Genomic DNA, 18,650 nt, shown 5'->3' with positions numbered 1-18,650 from the left:
TCCCATTGATACTACTACAAAGACAACAAAAGCCCGCCCTAGCGGAGGAAATCCCGCCCCTTCCGCGCTGCCAACTCTGCATGCTGGGATGCTCGGCCCCGCCAGGCCTCCTGGGAGCGGAAGTGAGGATTCGGGACCGGAAGTCAGGATTCGGGGCCCGAAGCGTTGCGAGCCGCAGTCCCGGGTGTCGGGGGAAAGGTGTCGTTTGGGCAGTTGAAGCCGCTGTGGTTCTGCGCCCAGGCTTTTCCATGGAGGCGGTGCCGGATCCCGGGCCGGGGCTCTGTTGCAAGCCTGGCGGGCGGCTGGACATGAACCACGGCTTCGTGCACCACATCCGACGGAACCAGATCGCTCGGTACCGTCCCGCCCTGCTCTCGTCACCCCTGGTCCGGGCTGGCCCTGTGCGGCAGTCCCTGACTCCCGCTCGGCTCCCCGCAGGGACGACTACGACAAGAAGGTGAAACAGGCGGCCAAGGAGAAGGCCAGGAGGCGGCACATGCCTGGGCCGACGCGGCCTCGCAAGCCCGACCTGCAAGTGTACCTGCCGCGACACCGAGGTGAGATGCCGTTCCGCCTGCCGCCCTCCCTGCGGCGCCTCCCCCTTCTCCATAGAGAGAACCCCACTTCCCAGCCCAATACTCGGAATCCCCCCCCCCCGGGCCTCCACCTCAACGATCCCAGGTCTCCGCGTGGAGATTCACCTGGCCTCCCACAGCGAAGCATCTCTATCTCAGAGAGTACTGGGAATCGGCAAGGAAGCATTTGTCTGCCTGTTAGTTCCACCGTACTGCATTCCCACTAGCTCACAGAGCCTCACTCACAAACCAGCAACCAGAACATAAAGAATCAACCAACAAAAAATAGTCTCTTCTTCCCCCCCCACCAGCTTTCTTCCAATCTAGAAATCACAGTAACAAATTTGTGAAACTTAAGTTTATCTACTGTAGCTTGCAGTTTTAGATACAGCATATATTACCTCTGTAATACCCCATATGTGGAGAACTGGTCATTCTGTTTTCACCGTCAGGCAGCAGGCACAGAGAGGTTAGCTAATATGCCCAAGATCTCAGCTCTAGTAAATGGCTGTGCTTAGATCTCAAGCCAGACAGAGTTCATTCATCCTTCCAGTAGCCTCCAGTCCTGTTTGCTGGAGTCAAGTACCTACTTTGTGACAGGAATGTGCAGGTTCCAGAGCAGGAATACAAAGAGAAGTGAAATTCCTGATTAGCAGTACAACACACTACACAGGAAGATGGGGGCTTCTTTGTAGTAAGTTTTCCTGAGTCATCTCAGTGGACAAAGGTGACAGGAGTTTCAGCAGCATCCCCCCTCTTCCCTCTTACTTTGGTTCATCTTTCCAGATGTCTCTAACCATCCAGTCAACCCAGACTGTGAAGAGTCCGGTGATAGCAGCAGTAGTGGCAGTTCCGAGCTGGAGCCTCCTGGCCGTCAGCTCTTCTGCTTAGAATATGAGGCGGACAGTGGAGAGGTCACATCAGTTATCGTGTATCAGGTATGCCTCATAAATACAGCTGCAACCTGAAGGTGTTGGGTCATACAGAAATCACTGCTAGGCCCCGAACCATTGTTTACCTCAGAGCCAATGGGAAGTTTCTAGTCCACGGGCAAACTGAGGACTTCTGGGTGATGCTTTCCAGACAGCTCTCTCCAGTCATTGTCACAGTAATTGTCAGTAGGGGGAACAGGGAGGATTTATGGTCCCCAGTTGAGAATCATGATCACAGTGGACTTCTGAGAAATGGTAGGTGTCAGCAGGAAGCCTCAAGCCAAATGGAGTTCTGTGCATGTTGTATAGATACAGGGTAGGTCACCTTTCCTGAAGAGACCAGGCCCTGAGCTTCCTGACTCTTCTTTCACATAGGATGATGATCCAGGAAGGGTGAGTGAGGAGGTATCAGCACACACACCTCTGGATGCACCCATGCAAGAGGCCCTCAAGTTGCGTATCCAGGAGGAGATTGCAAAGCGCCAAAGTCAACACTAACCAGGTTGAAGGCATTCTCTCCAGACTGGATTCACTGCACTTGGAAGAAATCTGCCCAGGGAACTCACCCCTAGTTTGAGGGTGCCAGAACCAGTCTATCTGATCTTGAGACCCTGTAGAGCTGCTACATCCACTAGGGTGTTGCAGGGCAACATATGGTCTACCTCTCTGGCTGCTATTCTTTCTTAGATATTGGCCATGTGCCCAGCCTATTTTTCTGGAATTTTTTTTTGAAAATTTTGCTTTGCTAATTTGCTTCAGAGAGAACCAGGGTTTGTGAAACCTTTTGCCAATGTGGTGCTTGATCACTGAGGTCATCTGGCCACTCCATGAGCCACGTTCCACTCAGCCTCTAAAGCCATGTGTGTTATTTTAAAAGACTTTTTTTTTTCTTTCCTTTTCAGTTTCTTTGTTCTTTCCCCCTCTTTTTTGTCTCAGGTAAAATCCATCAGTTTTTTCCCCCCACTTCTGTTCAGTACTTTGGGTGTGGGGAGGCTCCACTTTTCTAACAAGTTCTCCAAGTAATTCTGATATCAATAAAGTGGGAGAACTTTTTTTTGAGGCCTACTTGGAAGCATGTCTCCTTCCCCTTCCATGCCTTTTCCAAGTTGCTCATGTTCCACTGCTCTGTAGTTTAGGAAACTACAGATAGAAGATCTCAGAAGAAAAGGCTAGAACTAAACAGTGGCACCAAAACTTGCTTTAGCTAAGGCTACAGAATTATAGATTTTTACCTCAGCCCCTAGCTGTGAACAGGTTATCAGCTCAGACTAAAGGGGAACTATGAAAACAAGTTTGACAGTGACTCTCTCATGGTTACTTCATAGTTGAGCATGCATGCCAAGGGAAACTCAACACTAGCGATAATCGGTCTTTTAAAGCTCTAGTTTCTTTCTCTCTCCCTCCTCCACCTCCCCTTCTCTTTCTCTTCCCCCTCCCAATGAATACCTTCTCCTGTATCCCTTCTCTCCCTACCTCCCAAGAGTAAATAACTGATCTTAAGATATAAAAATTCCCAGGAAATCTCAGACATGGGGATGCACATCTGTATGTAATTCCAGCACTCAGGAGGTAGAAATAGGAAGATCATGAGTTCAAAGCCAGCCTGGAATACGTCTTGTCTCAAAAAGAAAAAGAAAAGAAAAAAAGATGATCCCTAGCAATAGTCCTCTCATCTAGAGAACGGTTTTTCCTTATTCAAGGTTAGGCTAGGATCTGAAGTCCTCAAGACACCCTGTGCACCAGAGATAGTCTTGACTTTAATGACTGGAAATGTGGGCTCTTAAGCCTCTGAACACTAAGACTTACTAAACCCCTAAGGTCTCTGCTTCAAGGGCTTCTCTGCATGAGGGTCTCAAGATCAGTCTGGCTGCTTTATCTCAGCAAGTTTTCTCATAAAAAGCACCTTAGAGTTTTATTGGTTCATGTCTTGCATCCCTGACACACACAGACACAAAATGGGTCAAGGCAGCTACTTCAACTAGGCTATTAAAACATTAAACACTGTTGGATTTTGCTGGAAGAATGCTAGGGTGCCCAGTGAGGTGGTAAGTTTTTAAAAGGGCCTGGTAATGAAGAAGCCAGGAACCAGAAGTGCACAAGAACCACAGCACTGGCCCAGGGTTAAGTGCCTTATACTTGTTAGTCGTGGACTCCATTCTGCTGTCAAGGAGAAAGTCTTTGCCCTCTACTTATGTAACTATGCAAGAAGTGCCTTTGGACTTACAGTGTAAACTATCCTCTTGAGTCAAGGAGGCCCTGCCAACTCCACCCCCCTCTTCCTGCAGGTCAGAGGACCAGTCACTTTAATCCTCCAGCTCTTCAGCTGATTTTATAACTTAAAATGTAGGATTTCCCTCTTAGGCTTCTCAGGCTACTTTTTGAGGTCTCTCTTCTTAAAGCTATATCACAAATTTCCTGGTTTTGGGGAAAAAAAAAAACCCCAAAGCATTGGAGGACACCTAAAATTTTAGCCTTCATTCCTGTTTCTCAGGAAAAGAAGAGGTTAAAGGCAGCAATTAGTATGAACCTGTTGTGTCCTTTTATGTGTTTGCTCACACAATTAAGACCTCAGGTAGGAAACTAATGGAAAAATCTTTATTATTAAAACAATTTTTTTTCTTGAGGCACTTTATTGTGTCTATAAAATATTTTCTGCCCAAGAAAGCACTTCTTTGGTTCTTAGCTAATTTATGTAATATCTGTAAATAAAGCAGTTGTCCTTATGCTAAAGGTAGGCGTGTTGGAGCTGATGCTCTGTCTCCAGATGTGCCTGGAATGCCTCTCGCCTTCCAGCTCAGCCTCATTGCTTACGCCACTCCTCATCTGAGGTCTAAGATGGTACTTTGCAGCTTGCCAGACCTGCCACCAGACATCTGTCACCTATTTAAAAAAGCAGTGCTTTTCCATCAAGGAACATGTCCAGAGCAGTTTTTACAGTTCCCCAGATGACCCCAAGAAGACTGCCCTGTGCTGGGTGGTGAGGTAGGAGCCATGTTGGACCAGGTAGAACTTCTAAGCAGGTGGCTTCAAAAACAACACTTATTTGACCAGCTATGTTTCTGGCTATTTTAAAACACACACACACAACGAAAAGAAAGGCAAATTGGGAGTCCATAATAATGAAGTATTTGATGACTGAAGTCTGAGCCTAGATTTTAAGGCTTTGTATTTCCTGGGCCACAATGGCTTATATTACTGATAAAAAGGAAGCTAGTTTTCAGAGGCCTATGCAAGAGTAAACCCTAAGTCTTGAGTTGTAGACAGCTGGGATGCCTGGAGGTCTTTGAAGGAGAGGCTATAAAATCATAAGTACTGAGAGTGGGAGCCTCTGCAGTCCAGCCCAGTGGAAGGGTCATCCTATCTCCCTGGTTGTCTGAGGAGCACACCAATTAGACATTAGCCCAGGCAGGTAGCAGGAAGCTCTATGGGGTGGTGAATATCCTGTTGTACATTTGGCAGGATCCATGTGTGGCAGTGATAGGTGTTCCCAGGTGGTAACAAATGTAAATGAGGGCTGTGCGAGTAGAAAGACGAATAAGGACACATGACTACCACTGAGACTGCTGGGAAAATCACCTTAAATTCAGTTTGAAACCTTTAACTCCTCTGAATGCTTGCCCTGTCCTTGAATCACATGGTGAAGAAGCCATATTTCCCTAGGATTTGGAGTGAAGGTGCTAGTAAATGCCTTCCCCAGAACCAACAGAACAAGAGGCTGGGTGCACTGGCTGTGCCATGGTGCTAAATGTATAAGAGCCATATGTTCTTTATTCTCGTTTCCAATGTTTGTATGTGTGGACGAATAAAATGAAGTGTGCAAAGTATTTGAAAATCATAGGAGGAAGTTACTTTTTGAGTACAATATTTTTTAAATCAATAAACGCTTTTTACAGCCCTGTTTTTGTCAAGAGTTGTGAAATCATTTGTGTACACGGAGAAGTAGAGATTAAATGTTTGACCTAAAGTCTTTCCACAACAGAATCAGCACTGGAAATCTCATCTCTTGCTGTGCTCAACTATTTTAAGAGCTGTCCTGGTTGGAACATAACAGCTAGAGTCACTTAGAATTAGAATTAGAATGGAATTTGGTGTTTGTGCTGGTTCTGAGGCTTGAACTAGGTGCTTGGGTGCTGTCCCTGAGCTCTTTGGCTCAGGTTAGTGCTCTACCATTTGAGCCACAGCTCCACTTTAAGGAGGTAAGAATCTCACGGACTTTTCTGCCTGGACTGGCTTCAAACTGCAATCCTCATATCTCATTCTCCTGAGTAGCTAGGATTATAGGTCTGTGCCACAGGTACCCAGCCTGGAAGGGAATTTTTAAAGATATATGTACCTACTTATCTGTGGCTCCTCCCATTAAGTACCCATAAAGAGTTCTGTCATAGGAATCTCTGTTTTGGAGTAATTCTATTTTAGTAGCTATTTGGATTGCTGTTTTAAAACTAAAAGTGCAGGGCTGGGAAGGTGGCTCAGCGGTAGAGCGCTTGCCTTGCATGCCTGAGGCCCTGGGTTCGATTCCTCAGCACCACACAAGCAAAAAGAAAAAAGCTGGAAGTGGCGCTGTGGCTCAAGTGGTAGAGTGCTAGCCTTGAGCTGAAGAGCTGAGGGAGAGCGCCCAGGCCCAGAGTTCAGGCCCCACGACCGGACCAAAAAAAAAAAAAAAAAAAACCAGAAGTACTTCCAGTGTCAGTTCTTGGATACTAATGGCTTAGCTTCAATCCCACATCATATTAGAATAGCCACTTGAACCTACATGAAAAATCCTTTTGTAATTCCCCTGATAATCAGACATGATACAAACCCAGCAGAATATAGTTGATTTAAAATCATAAAGCTAGCCAGGCACTCCGGAGGTGGAGGCAGGAACATTAAGTTCAAGATTGGTCTGGGCTAGTCTGCTTTTTAAAAAACAAAACAAAACAACGAAAAAAAAGATTTTAAAGAATCTGCAGGGTTCACAGTCCCAGTGGGCAGATAAGAAAAAAGTACCTGCTTAGGTGGGAATGCAGCTTGACAGAAAGTTGAAAAACTCTGTGTGACTTAGAAAGCACCATGGGTCTGGGAATGTGGCTTAGTGGTATAATGCTTACCTAGCATGCCTAATTATGTACCACATACCACATAATAATAAAAAAAAAAAGCTGGAAATGGTGCTGTGGCTTAAGTGGTAGAGAGCTATCCTTGAGCAAAGAAGCTCAGTTAGTGCCCACGCCCTGAGTTCAAGCCCCAGGACAAAAAAAAAAAAAAAAAAAAAAAAAAAAAACAGGAAAAGAGCACCTTTGTCCCTAGGGTGAGCAGATAGTCTAGATTTTATGCCCTGGTCCATTTAGTCCAGTATTCTTGTACAGTGATCACTGCACTGCCATATTTCTTGGCCCTACATAACTACTAATTAGTGGGAAGAGAGCTCTCCAACAGGTTTCCTGTTCTATTTATACTATCTGCCCCTTGGAGGAGGTTTCTCCATTGCTCTATTTGTCTACAGTCCAGGGCCATTTCTGCACATAGTGTTTGCCCCACCATTGTGGCCATCTCACGGTCCTAATTCCCTGGAACTATCCTAGGGAAAAATCATCTGCCTGGGGATAATACATGTTGGGCTGAGCCAGATAAATATTTAGTATGTGAAAGGAAGTTTTCCTGCCCTTTCAACGGTGAGAAGAATGTTTAGGTGTATAACTCTTCGACTATGAATTTTGATGAAGCTAATAGATACTTATTCCCCCAAACAATCCTGCCTGCTTTTTCCCAGATTCCTCTGGGTCTCTGGCCTTCCCTTCTGCTTACCACACCTGGCCATGACATCTACTCTACACCTGCGCCAGCAAGTGTTTTAGAATGACGCTGTGGCCTCTGCAGCCGTATGTCAAGTGTTGATCCGTCACTTCTTGGACACGGTGACTTCTGGCCAGTACTCTGTGTTCTTGTATATAAAAATAAAGTATGGTGAAAGCAGCCCTCGGGTTTGCTGAGCCCCGGGGGGCGGGAGCGTAAGCCGAATCCGGCGTGCTTGGATTTACTTTATTTTGTTTTTAGAATCAGCCAGGACATTGTATGTTTGCTTCTCCGCAGACTTGCCTCTCGCTCGGACAGAGGCGGGCGGGCGCGGCGCTCCACACTTGGGGGCTTCCCGGAAGGCTCGGGCGGCTGGTCCTGGCGGCGATGGGCGCCGAGGCAGATGAGGCGCTCGTCCTCCCGCTCGGTGGAGCGGGAACAGACTTCGGGACAGCTTGTCTGGGTCTCGGTGTCAGAGGTCCCCAGGCCGCAGTCCTCAGCGCCCGGGTCCCCGAAGCTGGAGCGCCGCCCCCCTCGCCTCTCGGTGACGCGGGCGCGGGGGCTCGGGAGTTGTAGTCTCGGGCGGGGCTTGGACACGGGGGCTGGGGCTCCGCGGACTCCACGTCCCGGCGGGCGGCGCGGCGCGGCCAGGGGCGCCGGAGGCGGGGCCGCTCGGCCCTTTAAACCTTTCAGGGCTGCTCCGAGGGCCGCAGCCGGAGACCGCGCCACGAGGGGGCCGAGCAGGGCGCGGCGGCGGCGGCGGCTGGGCGCTCTGGGGAGGTGCGTACGGGCTGCTTCCTTTTCCCGGGTTCCCGGGATCACCTGGAGAGGCCTGGGGCCTCGGTCCCGGGGGAGGAGGGTGGTGTCACCAGCTGCGGGCTCCTGCCCAGGCCAGGGTCCCCGAGCCCACGCAAGCGAGGGCCAGGTCGGGTTTCCCACCAGAACCCGCCCCTTGGCCGGGGCTCGTGGTCAGGTGGTTGCCCGCACACCAGCGGCTGGCTGCCAGTCATCCTCCCAGGCTTTCCTTGGCGTGGACACCTTAATTGTCCTGGTCCAACCTTCCTTGGGCAAAGGGAGGGTGGCTCCCTTTCCAGATGTTATAGCACTGCTTGAGTCTCTCCCAGCACCCGTGGCCTTTGGTGACCGCGGAGGCCCCAGATGGATGCCAGAGGGTGTCCACGTTCTAGCGTGGGCTCACCCCAAAGTTTGGACGCTCACAAACATAAGGGGAGGTCTGGATGAGGAGCTAATCGTTGTCTCCTCCCCCCTGCCTTGGTCAGTTACCAGACCCTGGACCTTGATCTCTCCCTACCAGGCCAGAGCAGCTGATGGTGGTGGCAAAAAAACTCTCAAGGTAGCTGGGCCGGCCCCCTCTTTTCCACCTACCTGTTGTCCTCCCCCTACACCACCACCCTGGCTCCCCTCCCTCATGACCGCCTGGATCCTCCTTCCTGTCAGCCTGTCAGCATTCTCCATCACTGGCATATGGACCGTGTGAGTAAAATGGGTGAAGGTGGGAGGGCCAACAGGAGCTTGATGGCACACACAAAGCCCCTTGTCCTGTTGTAGGCTCCAGGGTGGTACCCACGGTCACTCTGGCTGTCTCCAAAGCCTGGCCTGATGCCTGGGCACACAGCCCCTTAGGACAAGCTGGCACCACTGCTGTTCAGTAGGACTGTCCTGACAGACATATTTCTAACCGGGGCTTCTTACAAGAGAGCCTCTAGGTCGGGGCTGCTGCATTCTGTGGCATCCCAACTGACCTTCCCCTGACCCAAACCTGAGTCCCCAACAAGAATAATGAGACTGAATGAGGCCAGAAATTCAGGTAGAGTCAGTAGGGAGTGCTGGCCCAGGAGGGACATGGAGGCAGGGTGACAGTTGTGCTCCTGCAGGTATGCCATGGCCGTGATGAACCGCCACGTGTGCCCTGTGGAGAACTGGTATGGAGCACTCTGCACATAGCCTGTCTAAAGCTCCCTTCATCTCTATCCCCTCTGGGGCCCTCAGCTGCCACAAGCCAGATGAAACTCTGGGCCTCACTGCTGTTCTCTGACACTGGTTCCCAGGCATGGCTTCCTGCCCATCTACCCTCTTCCTACCATGCTGTCACCCGTTTGTCTTCTGTTTCAGGCAGGCCCTGGGGAGTGGGCTCTTATGCCTTGCTGGGGAGGTCTGGGAGAGGGTCCTCTTTAAGGCCTGGGAGCATCCGTTGCCCCTAGTCTACTCTGTGTCCTGCCTGCCAGGTCCTACAATGAATCCTGCTCTCCTGACCCTGCTGAGCAAGGGGGTCCCAAAACCTGTTGCACCCTGGATGATGTCCCCCTAATCAGGTAGGTCTTAGAAACCCACCCAACACCTTCTCTTAACCCCTCCCCAGCCCAGTCTTCCTAGAGTTCTGAAAAAAAAAAGGATAGTTTCTTAGGTCTTGAGAATAATTATTATACACTTACTGACAATACTATTTACCAGTTACTAGGAACTGAGCACTGTGCTGAGAGCTTTATGTAGAGAGAGAGAGAGAGAGAGAGAGAGAGAGAGAGAGAGAGAGAGAGAGAGAGTGTGTGTGTGTGTGTGTGTGTGTGTGTGTGTGTGTGTGTGTGTGTGTGTGTGTGTGTGTGTGTGTGTGTGTGTGTGTGTGTGTGTGTGTGTGTGTGTGTGTGTGTGTGTGTACGCTTGAACTCAGGGCCTGGGATCTGTCCCTGAGTTTTTGTGCTCAGAGCTAGTGCTCTACCACTTGAGCCACAGTCCCACTTCCAGCTTTTTGGTGGTTAGAGGAATCTCATGGACTTTCCTATCCCACTTCCAGCTTTTTGGTGATTAGAGGAATCTCATGGACTTTCCTATCCCTGCTGGCTTCTGTGATCCTCAGATCTCAGCCTCCTGAGCAACCATTGCCAGGCTTGTGTAGTGTCTTTTACTCCTTCCAGCAGGGAAGCTGCTTTTGTTACCACCATTTTATGCATGAAGAAACTGAGGCTCAGAGTTAGTCATCCACAGCTAGTAAGTGAAAACACCTGGATCAATCTCAATCAAGCTCAGGCTCTCTGATTGTCCAACCCAAGTTCTAGTTCAAAGAAATCAGACCAGCTGCAAACTTGAGTAAAGACTCTCAGGTCTAGGAAGCTTTCCAGGACAGCTTCTTCTTTTTTTTTTTTTTTTTGGTCCGGTCGTGGGGCCTGAACTCTGGGCCTGGGCGCTGTCTCTCAGCTCTTCAGCTCAAGGCTAGCGCTCTACCACTTGAGTCACAGTGCCACTTCTGGCTTCTTTTTGCTTATGTGGTGCTGAGGAATTGAACCCAGGGCCTCATGCATGCAAGGCATGCGTTCTACCACTGAGCTACCTTCCCAGCCCAACAGCTTCTTTCTTATCTGTTCCACACGAGCTCTGTTGAGGTTCTGGGTGGCTCAGTCTGGAGCCAGTTGTTCACAAAGACCTCTGTCTCATAAATTAGTGGCTTGCCTGCTGAGGAAAAGCACAGATTGAGCAGGAGTCAGAATGGGGCCCACTGATCCTCCTGCCTCTCACTCTGTCCTCACCCCTCCCCTCAGCAAGTGCGGCACGTATCCCCCTGAGAGCTGCCTCTTTAGCCTCATTGGAAACCTGGGTGCTTTCATGGGTGAGTTATACTTTCATCCCTTCTCACAGGCCAGCCCATCCCCTGGTTCTACCACCTCCCCATAAAAAGCACAGAAGCTCTTGTTCCCCCAAGCCCTTCTGCACTGAAGACTTAACACATGAAGGGCAACTTCTCAACCCCTTCCTTGAAGGCCAGATGCTAACTCCCACAGAGCTAGCATTAAGCCTTGAGGAAACCCAAGTTAACACCTATTTGTCCCTTCCTCTTCTGGTCCTCAGAGGAGTTAGGAGAGCCTGCAGGAAGCTGGGAGGCTGAACTGGGGTGAGTTGGGCAGAAGAGTTTGGAGGAAGGTCCAAGACTGACCCCAGTGTGCTCTCCTTCCTCAGTGGCCCTGATCTGCCTCCTTCGGTATGGGCAGCTCCTGGAGCAGAGCCGGCATTCCTGGGTTAACACTACAGCGCTCATCACAGGCTGTACCAACGCTGCAGGCCTTGTGGTGGTCGGCAACTTTCAGGTGCCCCTAGCCTTCCCAACCACCCCCTTGAACTTCCTTTAGTAGGGCCTTGCTGCCTGAAGGGGAACCACCTAGAGGTTGGGGGTCTAGGAAGGAGGAACTGGGAGGCAAAGGAGGAGACAGAGAGAAAGAAGATGGGAGGGATGGATGAATGGAACCACTTCACAGACTAGCCCCTCTGTCTGGGCCAGGTGGACTACGCCAAGTCTCTGCACTACATTGGAGCTGGAGTGGCTTTCCCGGCAGGGCTGCTCTTTGTCTGCCTGCACTGTGCTCTCTCCTACCATGGGGCCACTACCCCCCTGGACCTGGCAATGGCCTACCTTCGAATTGTGCTGGCTGTCATCGCCTTCATCACTCTGGTCCTTAGTATCCTTCTGGGACAGGGAAACCAGGAACTCATTCTCCAGCTCAGCCCTTCTCCCACCCCAAATGGGAGGGTGGGAGGCAGATTGCAGTAAACACTGACCATGTGGTCTTCCTATGGGGAGGTCTGATCCTTCGCCCCAGCCTGGTTAAATGTCTGGGACTGCAGAGTGGTTTTTACCAGGTTCTCACACATCAAAATGTTTCCTTAGCCCCACTCCAGGCGGTGTCTTCTTTGTCCATGAAAGTTCTCAGCTACAGCACGGGGCGGCCCTGTGCGAATGGGTGTTCGTCATTGATATCCTCATTTTCTATGGCACCTTCAGCTATGAGTTTGGGGCCGTCTCCTCAGACACACTGGTGGCTGCATTGCAGCCAGCCTCTGGCCGAGCCTGCAAGTCCTCCGGAAGCAGCAGCACCTCCACACACCTCAACTGTGCCCCAGAGAGCATCGCCATGATCTGAGGTCTGGAGGGTGGCTGGCCCGGCCTCCGCAACACCCAACCCTTTATCTTCTTTGCATTTATTTTGTACCAAAAACAACTTTTCAGAAAGTATTATGTTGGGATTTGGGCTTCCTCACTCTTGGAGAAGTGGCCATCCCACCACCTGTGCCATAAGAGGAGCAGACCCTGCCCGCTGCCTGGGCTGCACATCCTGCTCCCTGACACTACAGTATTGTGCTTAAAGGTCACCTGCCCTTACTTGCCCAGCCAGCCCTTCAGGTGCCTTCTACTCCCAGTGCCAGAGCCAGACCACTGGGGTTTCGTGCTGCAGGAGTTGGGGGCTGGGAACCCCAGGGGGAAATACAAGTCTGGGTAGTGGGGGGAGCATGCCTTAGCCTAGGAAAAGGCCCAATTGAGCTGCACTGGGATTCTTCACTCTGCCCCTCACTTCCTTTAGGGCAAATAACACAACAGAACACGTGGGTATTTTAGTACTTTTTTATATCTATTAAAAGAATTCTAATTTGCACGTTTGTAGTCTGTTCTAGATACTCAGGAAGGGCTTGCCCAAAAACAACTTTTTCTAAGCAAGGAATGAGAGGAAGCCTCTGCTTTCAGGGAGAGCCCTGAGTGTCACCTGCTTTTTAAGAGCAGGGCTTCCAGGAACAAAGGATGCCAGGTGCCATCCAAATATTCCGAACGGGCTTAAACGCTAAGCAGTCTAAAGACCTGTCCTGACCTGATAATCTCACTTCCTTCCTCTACTCAAAGTCTGGATTGAACTTTGATTCCTTAGTAGCAGGGGTTAGGTACAGAGAACAACTTTGAAATGTTAGAAGCGATTCTCTGTGAAGCCAATGAAAACTCTCAGAATCCCAAGGTTAACTAAAGGTTCCAAGGTTAACTAGAACTTGCTTGTGGGGGTGGAGAGAGCAGAAGGGTTGCAAATAAATAGCTATAGGATGTTAGGCTCTGACACAGTTTGCCTTCCAATCATGAACACAGGCTCAAGCCCTGACTGGTCTAGTAGACTAGTTATTTACTTGAGGCCCACTGCCCAGAGTCCAAACAGATTATTACAGAGGGAAATGCAGCCAACTGTCTCTCTCTCTGTCTCTGTCTCTGTGTGAGTGTGTGTATCTCTCTCCCTCTCTCTCTCCCTCTCTCCTCTCTCTTTCTTTCTCTCTCTCCCTCTCTCTCTCCCTCCCTCTCTCTCTCTATCCAAGATTGGGACTCGAACTGGGTACCTGATGCTTTTTGTTCATTGGCTAGTACTCTACCAACAGAGCTACACCTCCAACCCTGAGCCTAGTGTCCTTATAGGGTTTTGTGGGGTTTTTATGGGTGTTTGGGGTTTTTTTTTTTTATTTGGATTGGTTTTGCCTGTCCTGGGGCTTGAACTCATGACCTGGTCACTGACCCTGAGCTTCTTTTGCTGAAAGCTAGCACTCTACCACTTGAGCCACAGTGCCACTTCTGGCTTTTTCTGATTATCTGGTACTGAGGAATGGAACCCAGGGCTTTATGCATGCTAGGCAAACACTCTACCACTAAGCCACATTCCCAGCCCACTCTTACAGTTTTATACCAACCTCCCCATTAGCAGGAGGGAACTGGTGGTACAGTTAGAGCCCCTCTGCAGGCCTGTGAGCAATGCAACTGCAGGGTGGATAAAGAAACCTTTAATGAGAATTCAAAGTGCAGGAAGAAGTTGTTTAGAGGGCAAGTGCTCAGTCCTAGCTGTCTCATGTATACATGGCCCCATGGAGGTTCTCTAGTCGGTGCTGCTGCTGCTGCTTTCGAGCCTGGAAGAAAAAGAACACTGGGCAAGGCCAAGCCTAAAGTCCCAAGGGTAAGGACATAGGGCAGCTGTCATGAGGTTGATTCTCACAGGTTTTAGGGCCTAGTATCTGCTGATATTTACCCCCACCTAAATCACTAGAAAAGTGACCAAAGCCAGGGAGTCTGGAGCCTACCCAAGTCTGCTAAAGGAAGGGAATGAGTGCAGTGGGGATAGGGTGTGAGGGGGCCCATATGACCCCCTTCCCCTCAAACACCAGCCCCTACCTTATCTCGTCTGTGCTCCTCATAAGAGTCATCATCAGTAGGTAGCTCATGGCGGCACAGTGGACAGGAATTTGTCTGGAAAAAGTAATGCTGTGTACCAGCCCAGGTCTTCCTAAACCAATAACCCTCCCTGCTCTTCCTTCATTCCCCCACAGTTCATAACCAGAAAGAAGGTTGAGAACCCAGTCTAGGGCAGGGCGGGAGCCAGAAGAAGGCAATGGTACCTTGCTTAGCCAGGGAAGAATGCAGCTGGAATGGAAGAGGTGATGGCAAGGCATCTCAACAACAGTCTCCTCCTCCTCAAATTCCAAAAGACACACCGGGCACTTGAGCTCTTGAGGAGAAGTGTCATCAGGAGAGTTGCAGAAGGCCCCACCCCCAGCTCCCACTCCTAACCACAGTAGGTGTGGTTTAAGGGAGGAGGCAAGTCCAGCAGACCTGCCCCCACAGAGAATGAATTAAAAAGTGTCCTCACCAGCCTGGGAGCTGTTGATGATTGTCCTAGGGAGGTTCTCCACCACAGCCTTGGCAGCTGGTGGAGGCAAGTGATGGTCCCAATCTACCACCAATCCCAAATCTCCAAAGTCCATCCTATTGAAAAGTGACCTGAGAAGGAGGATGATAAATCAGAACCAAGGAAATCAGTTTCTTTCTCTTGGTCCTGTCATCTACCCCGCATTAACCAGTAAGTACCCACAGTAATACTAAAGATTAACGCTTATAGACGGAAAGCTCGGTGGAAAGTGGTTTCCAGCTGCTACCAGACAGCCCTAATATGTAATCTGTTGATTCCCAATTTACAAATAAGCCAATAGACTTTGGGAAAGCCACGCGGAAGTGACTTAGTAAAGATTGGAAGTCGACCGTGGGCTTCTGTGTGCTGTTGGTAGCAAACTGACGCAAGGGACACAGCCCCTACCTGCTACCCCCTTCCCACCTCGGATGCTCCCATGGCCTGCTGCCCTCATCCCCACTCTTAACACTCCCCTACTCAGTCCTTCTCACAGCCCCCTTTGTCTAGCCCTGCCTACACAGGGCCCCAATTATCCGTACCCACCGACCCCCACGAACTCGCTGCTGGGACTAACAACCCCTTCCTAGAAACTGCAGCCCTAGTCCATCCGCCATTTCCCGCCAGCCTCAGCCTAGGAACCTGACGTGTGGAATGCAGTCCTGAGCCCTGCGCGCCCACCTTGCCAGCTCCAACAACATGTTGGTTCGAGTCTCCGGCCGAGGGTCGACCGGCTCGCAATCATGTTCATCGAAATAGGACGCCATGGCTACGAAGCAGTCTGACACAGCCCTCGGAACCGGCTGAATTGCAACCCTGCGGAACTGACCAATAAGATAGCGGGTTGAGAGGGGACGACCAATCGAAGTACCGGAGGGGCGGGCTAGAGGCTCGCTCACAGATTCGCAAAGCGGAAGTGTTGATCGGCCACCTCTCCCTGGCTGGGTAGGTCAGGTGATCGAGGGCTAAGGCCAATGGGGTCTGAGGAAGAATGAGTTCCCGGGAATTTCTGTCGCGGTCGCGTTGTCGATGCCCAGAAAATTCTAGTGTGGGGGCAGTAAGAGCCCCCCGTGTACCCTGAGGCGTGGAGCGCCTCGGCGACGCAAGTGCTGGACTGGGAGACTCTGGCCCAGGGAATCAGCCTTTTACTGGCCAGATATCTGGTGCTTCCCGCCGCTCAGCCGTGATCTCCACTCTGCTGCCCACTAATTGGTTCTGGATTGAAGGCCTGGCCCCGTTGGCAGAGAGCTAGCCAATGAGAAGAAAGAAAAAGAAAAGAAACAACCGACATCTGGCTCTGGAGTTTACTCCTCGATTCCTGGGGAAGGTGTGGTGGTGTTTGGGAGGAAAGGGGTCCTCAGCGTTTCTTATGTATTAGGTAAAATAACGAAGGTGGCAAACCTCTTCAAGAGTGGTCTCAGTAACCCAACTGAGGCCTCACCTGTGCATAGGACTATGTAGATGAACTTCAGTCCATTGCTCCACCGTATCCCCAGCTTCTGTAAAACTAGTGGCTAGAGCTAAATAAGTGGTTTGCATCCCGGGCATACTGCATTCCCTGAGGATAGAAGTGGGTAGCTGTAGAAAATAACATCCATGAAGAATAGATCTTTTAACTACTTGGGCCGATAAACTGTGGCCTAGGGGTCCAATATAATTCAGTAAACCTCCCCCACCCTTGGCACCCTTGGGTTAGTGTTGGAAAAGGACTTAAAGCTCTAAGCCTAACATTTTGATACAAATGTGTACTGAGTGAAAATCATAGGCATTCTCTCCCTGGAGATGATAGGCTTTCATTGTATTGAAAGTGTACTCCTTTCCTAATTTTCCTATCATAGAAAGGAAGGAAGGGATGGGGAGGGAAGGTAGAGGGGAGGAAGACATTCATAGCAGGTATGGTATATGCCCGTAATCCCAGGATTTGACAAGTGAGGCAAGAGTATGGAAAGAGCAAAGCCAGTTGGACTACATAGTGAGACCTTGCCAAAAGAAAAGAAAACCAGTGTATGATGGTTCACATCTGTAATCTTAGCTACATGGGAGGCTGAGATTGGGAGGATCTTGGTTCCAAGGCAGCCCAGGAAACTCCATCTCATCGGAGGGAATCCTTCTCAATGTAGTCTATGAAAGTAAAAACAGCAAAAGGCCAGAAACCAATGGCTCACACCTGTTTCCTAGCTATTTAGAAGGCTGAAACCTGGAGGATCAAGGTTGGAAACCAACTCAGACAGAAAAAGTCTGAGAAATTCCACCTCAAATGAATTGCACACCAGCTGTATACAAGAAAGCAAGCAAGGGGCTGGGAAGGTAGCTCAGCGGTAGAGTGCATGCCTTGCAAGCATGAGGCCCTGGGTTTGATTCCTCAGCACCACATAAACAGAAAAAGCTGGAAGTGGCGCTGTGGCTCCAGTGGTAGAGCGCTAGCCTTGAGCTGAAGAGCTGAGGGACAGCGCCCAGACCCAGAGTTCAGGCCCCATGACCGGCAAAAAAAAAAAAGAAAGAAAGCAAGAACACAAGACTGAGTTCAAGCCCTAATACTGTCTCTCTCTCTCTCTCTCTCTCTCTCTCTCTCTCTCTCTCTCTCTCTCTCTCTCTCTCTCTCTCTCTCACACACACACACACACACACACACACACACACACACACACACACACACACACACACACACACACACACAAAAGGAAGGAGGGCTGGGAAGGTGGCACAGTGGTAGAGTGCTTACCTTGCATGCCTGAGGCCCTGGGTTCGCTTCCTCAGCACCATATAAGCAAAAAGAAAAAAACCGGAAGTGGCGCTGTGGCTCAAGTGGTAGAGCACTAGCCTTGAACTGAAGAGCTGAGGGACAGCGCCCAGGCCCAGAGTTCAGGCCCCACAACCTGACCCAAAAAAAAAAAAAAAAAAAAGGAAGGAAAAGAAAAGCACTCATGCTTGTTACTTAACTGATGTACTGTGAGGTGTGGTAATGGCATGTGCTCTGCATTGATTCCCACATGAAATAGGGTAGAAAACAAGTACACTCAGTGATTTATATTGATGGATATTTTACATGCAGTGTCAATAATCTTCATGATAACCAAACATCATTACACTGGGGTGCGTGTATATGTGTGTGCTTATGAGGTTTGGACCCAAGGCCTTAGACTCATGGTAAGTACTTGCTCCACTATTTTTTTTGTTTTGTTTTGTTTTGTTAGTTTTTTTTTTTTTGGGGGGGGGTCCAGTCGTGGGCCTGAACTCTGGGCCTGGGCACTGTCCCTCAGCTCTTCAGCTCAAGGTTAGCGCGCTACCACTTGAGCCATAGCACCACTTCCGGCTTTTTTCTTTTTGTTTATGTGGTGTTGAGGAATCGAAGCCAGGGCCTCATGCGTACAAGGCAAGCGCTCTACCACTGAGCCACTTTCCCAGCCCCTTGTTCCACCTTTGAGCTATACCTCCACCCTTTCTTTTGCCTACCTCCTTTTTTTTGTGCCAGTCCTGAACTCAGAGCTTGGGCACTGTCCCTGGGCTTTTTTTGCTCAAGACTAGTACTTATTACTTGGGCCACAGCTCCACTTCCAGTTTTTTTTTGTTGTTGTTGTTGTTGTTTTGGTGGTTAATCAGAGATAAGTCTCATGGACTTTCCTGCCCAGGCTGGTTTAGAACTTCGGTCCTCAGATCTCTATCTTCTGTAGCTAGTATTACAGGTGTGAGCCACTAGTGCCCAGCTTCTGCCATTTTTTTTTTTTTTTTTGGTCCTGTCGTGGGGCCTGAACTCTGGGCCTGGGCACTGTCTCTCAGCTCTTCAGCTCAAGGCTAGCGCTCTACCACTTGAGACACAGTGCCACTTCTGGCTTTTTTTTTTCTTTTTGCTTATGTGGTGCTGAGGAATCGAACCCAGGGCCTCA

General features: G+C 49.9%; 3 protein-coding genes across 4 annotated transcripts; 2 read left to right on the top strand and 1 right to left on the bottom strand.

The window, feature by feature from the left end:
- The first annotated feature begins 147 nt into the window (after positions 1-147).
- On the top strand, positions 148-5,405 carry LOC138804698 (UPF0561 protein C2orf68 homolog). The gene is made up of 4 exons (XM_069989136.1): positions 148-355; positions 439-557; positions 1,362-1,513; positions 1,883-5,405. Exons 1-4 carry the CDS (start codon positions 249-251, stop codon positions 2,003-2,005), a joined length of 501 nt encoding a protein of 166 aa, XP_069845237.1. The 5' UTR covers positions 148-248; the 3' UTR covers positions 2,006-5,405.
- Positions 5,406-7,402: 1,997 nt separating this feature from the next.
- LOC138804697 (transmembrane protein 150A) lies at positions 7,403-12,717 on the top strand. Of its 2 annotated transcripts, XM_069989135.1 has the most exons (8): positions 7,403-8,062; positions 8,598-8,776; positions 9,178-9,225; positions 9,529-9,615; positions 10,834-10,901; positions 11,249-11,376; positions 11,568-11,745; positions 11,966-12,717. In XM_069989135.1, the coding sequence occupies exons 2-8, from the start codon at positions 8,712-8,714 to the stop codon at positions 12,205-12,207; spliced, it is 816 nt and encodes a 271-aa protein (XP_069845236.1). In that variant the 5' UTR covers positions 7,403-8,062; positions 8,598-8,711; the 3' UTR covers positions 12,208-12,717. The 2 variants fall into 2 exon arrangements, with proteins under 2 accessions (XP_069845236.1, XP_069845234.1); XM_069989133.1 differs by lacking the exon at positions 7,403-8,062 and having other exon boundaries at positions 8,295-8,776.
- Positions 12,718-13,854: 1,137 nt separating this feature from the next.
- On the bottom strand, positions 13,855-15,588 carry LOC138804699 (E3 ubiquitin-protein ligase RNF181). Its single transcript, XM_069989137.1, has 5 exons — positions 15,448-15,588; positions 14,731-14,861; positions 14,480-14,589; positions 14,256-14,330; positions 13,855-13,993 (listed from the first exon to the last, which is right to left on the bottom strand). The coding sequence occupies exons 1-5, from the start codon at positions 15,531-15,533 to the stop codon at positions 13,934-13,936; spliced, it is 462 nt and encodes a 153-aa protein (XP_069845238.1). The 5' UTR covers positions 15,534-15,588; the 3' UTR covers positions 13,855-13,933.
- Between the last annotated feature and the right edge of the window lie 3,062 nt (positions 15,589-18,650).

The sequence above is a fragment of the Dipodomys merriami genome, unplaced genomic scaffold, assembly GCF_024711535.1.
Source record: "Dipodomys merriami isolate MVZ:Mamm:240054 unplaced genomic scaffold, mDipMer1.0.p SCAF_37, whole genome shotgun sequence".
NCBI classification, from domain to species: domain Eukaryota; kingdom Metazoa; phylum Chordata; class Mammalia; order Rodentia; family Heteromyidae; genus Dipodomys; species Dipodomys merriami.
This window is presented reverse-complemented; position numbering and strand designations above follow the sequence as displayed.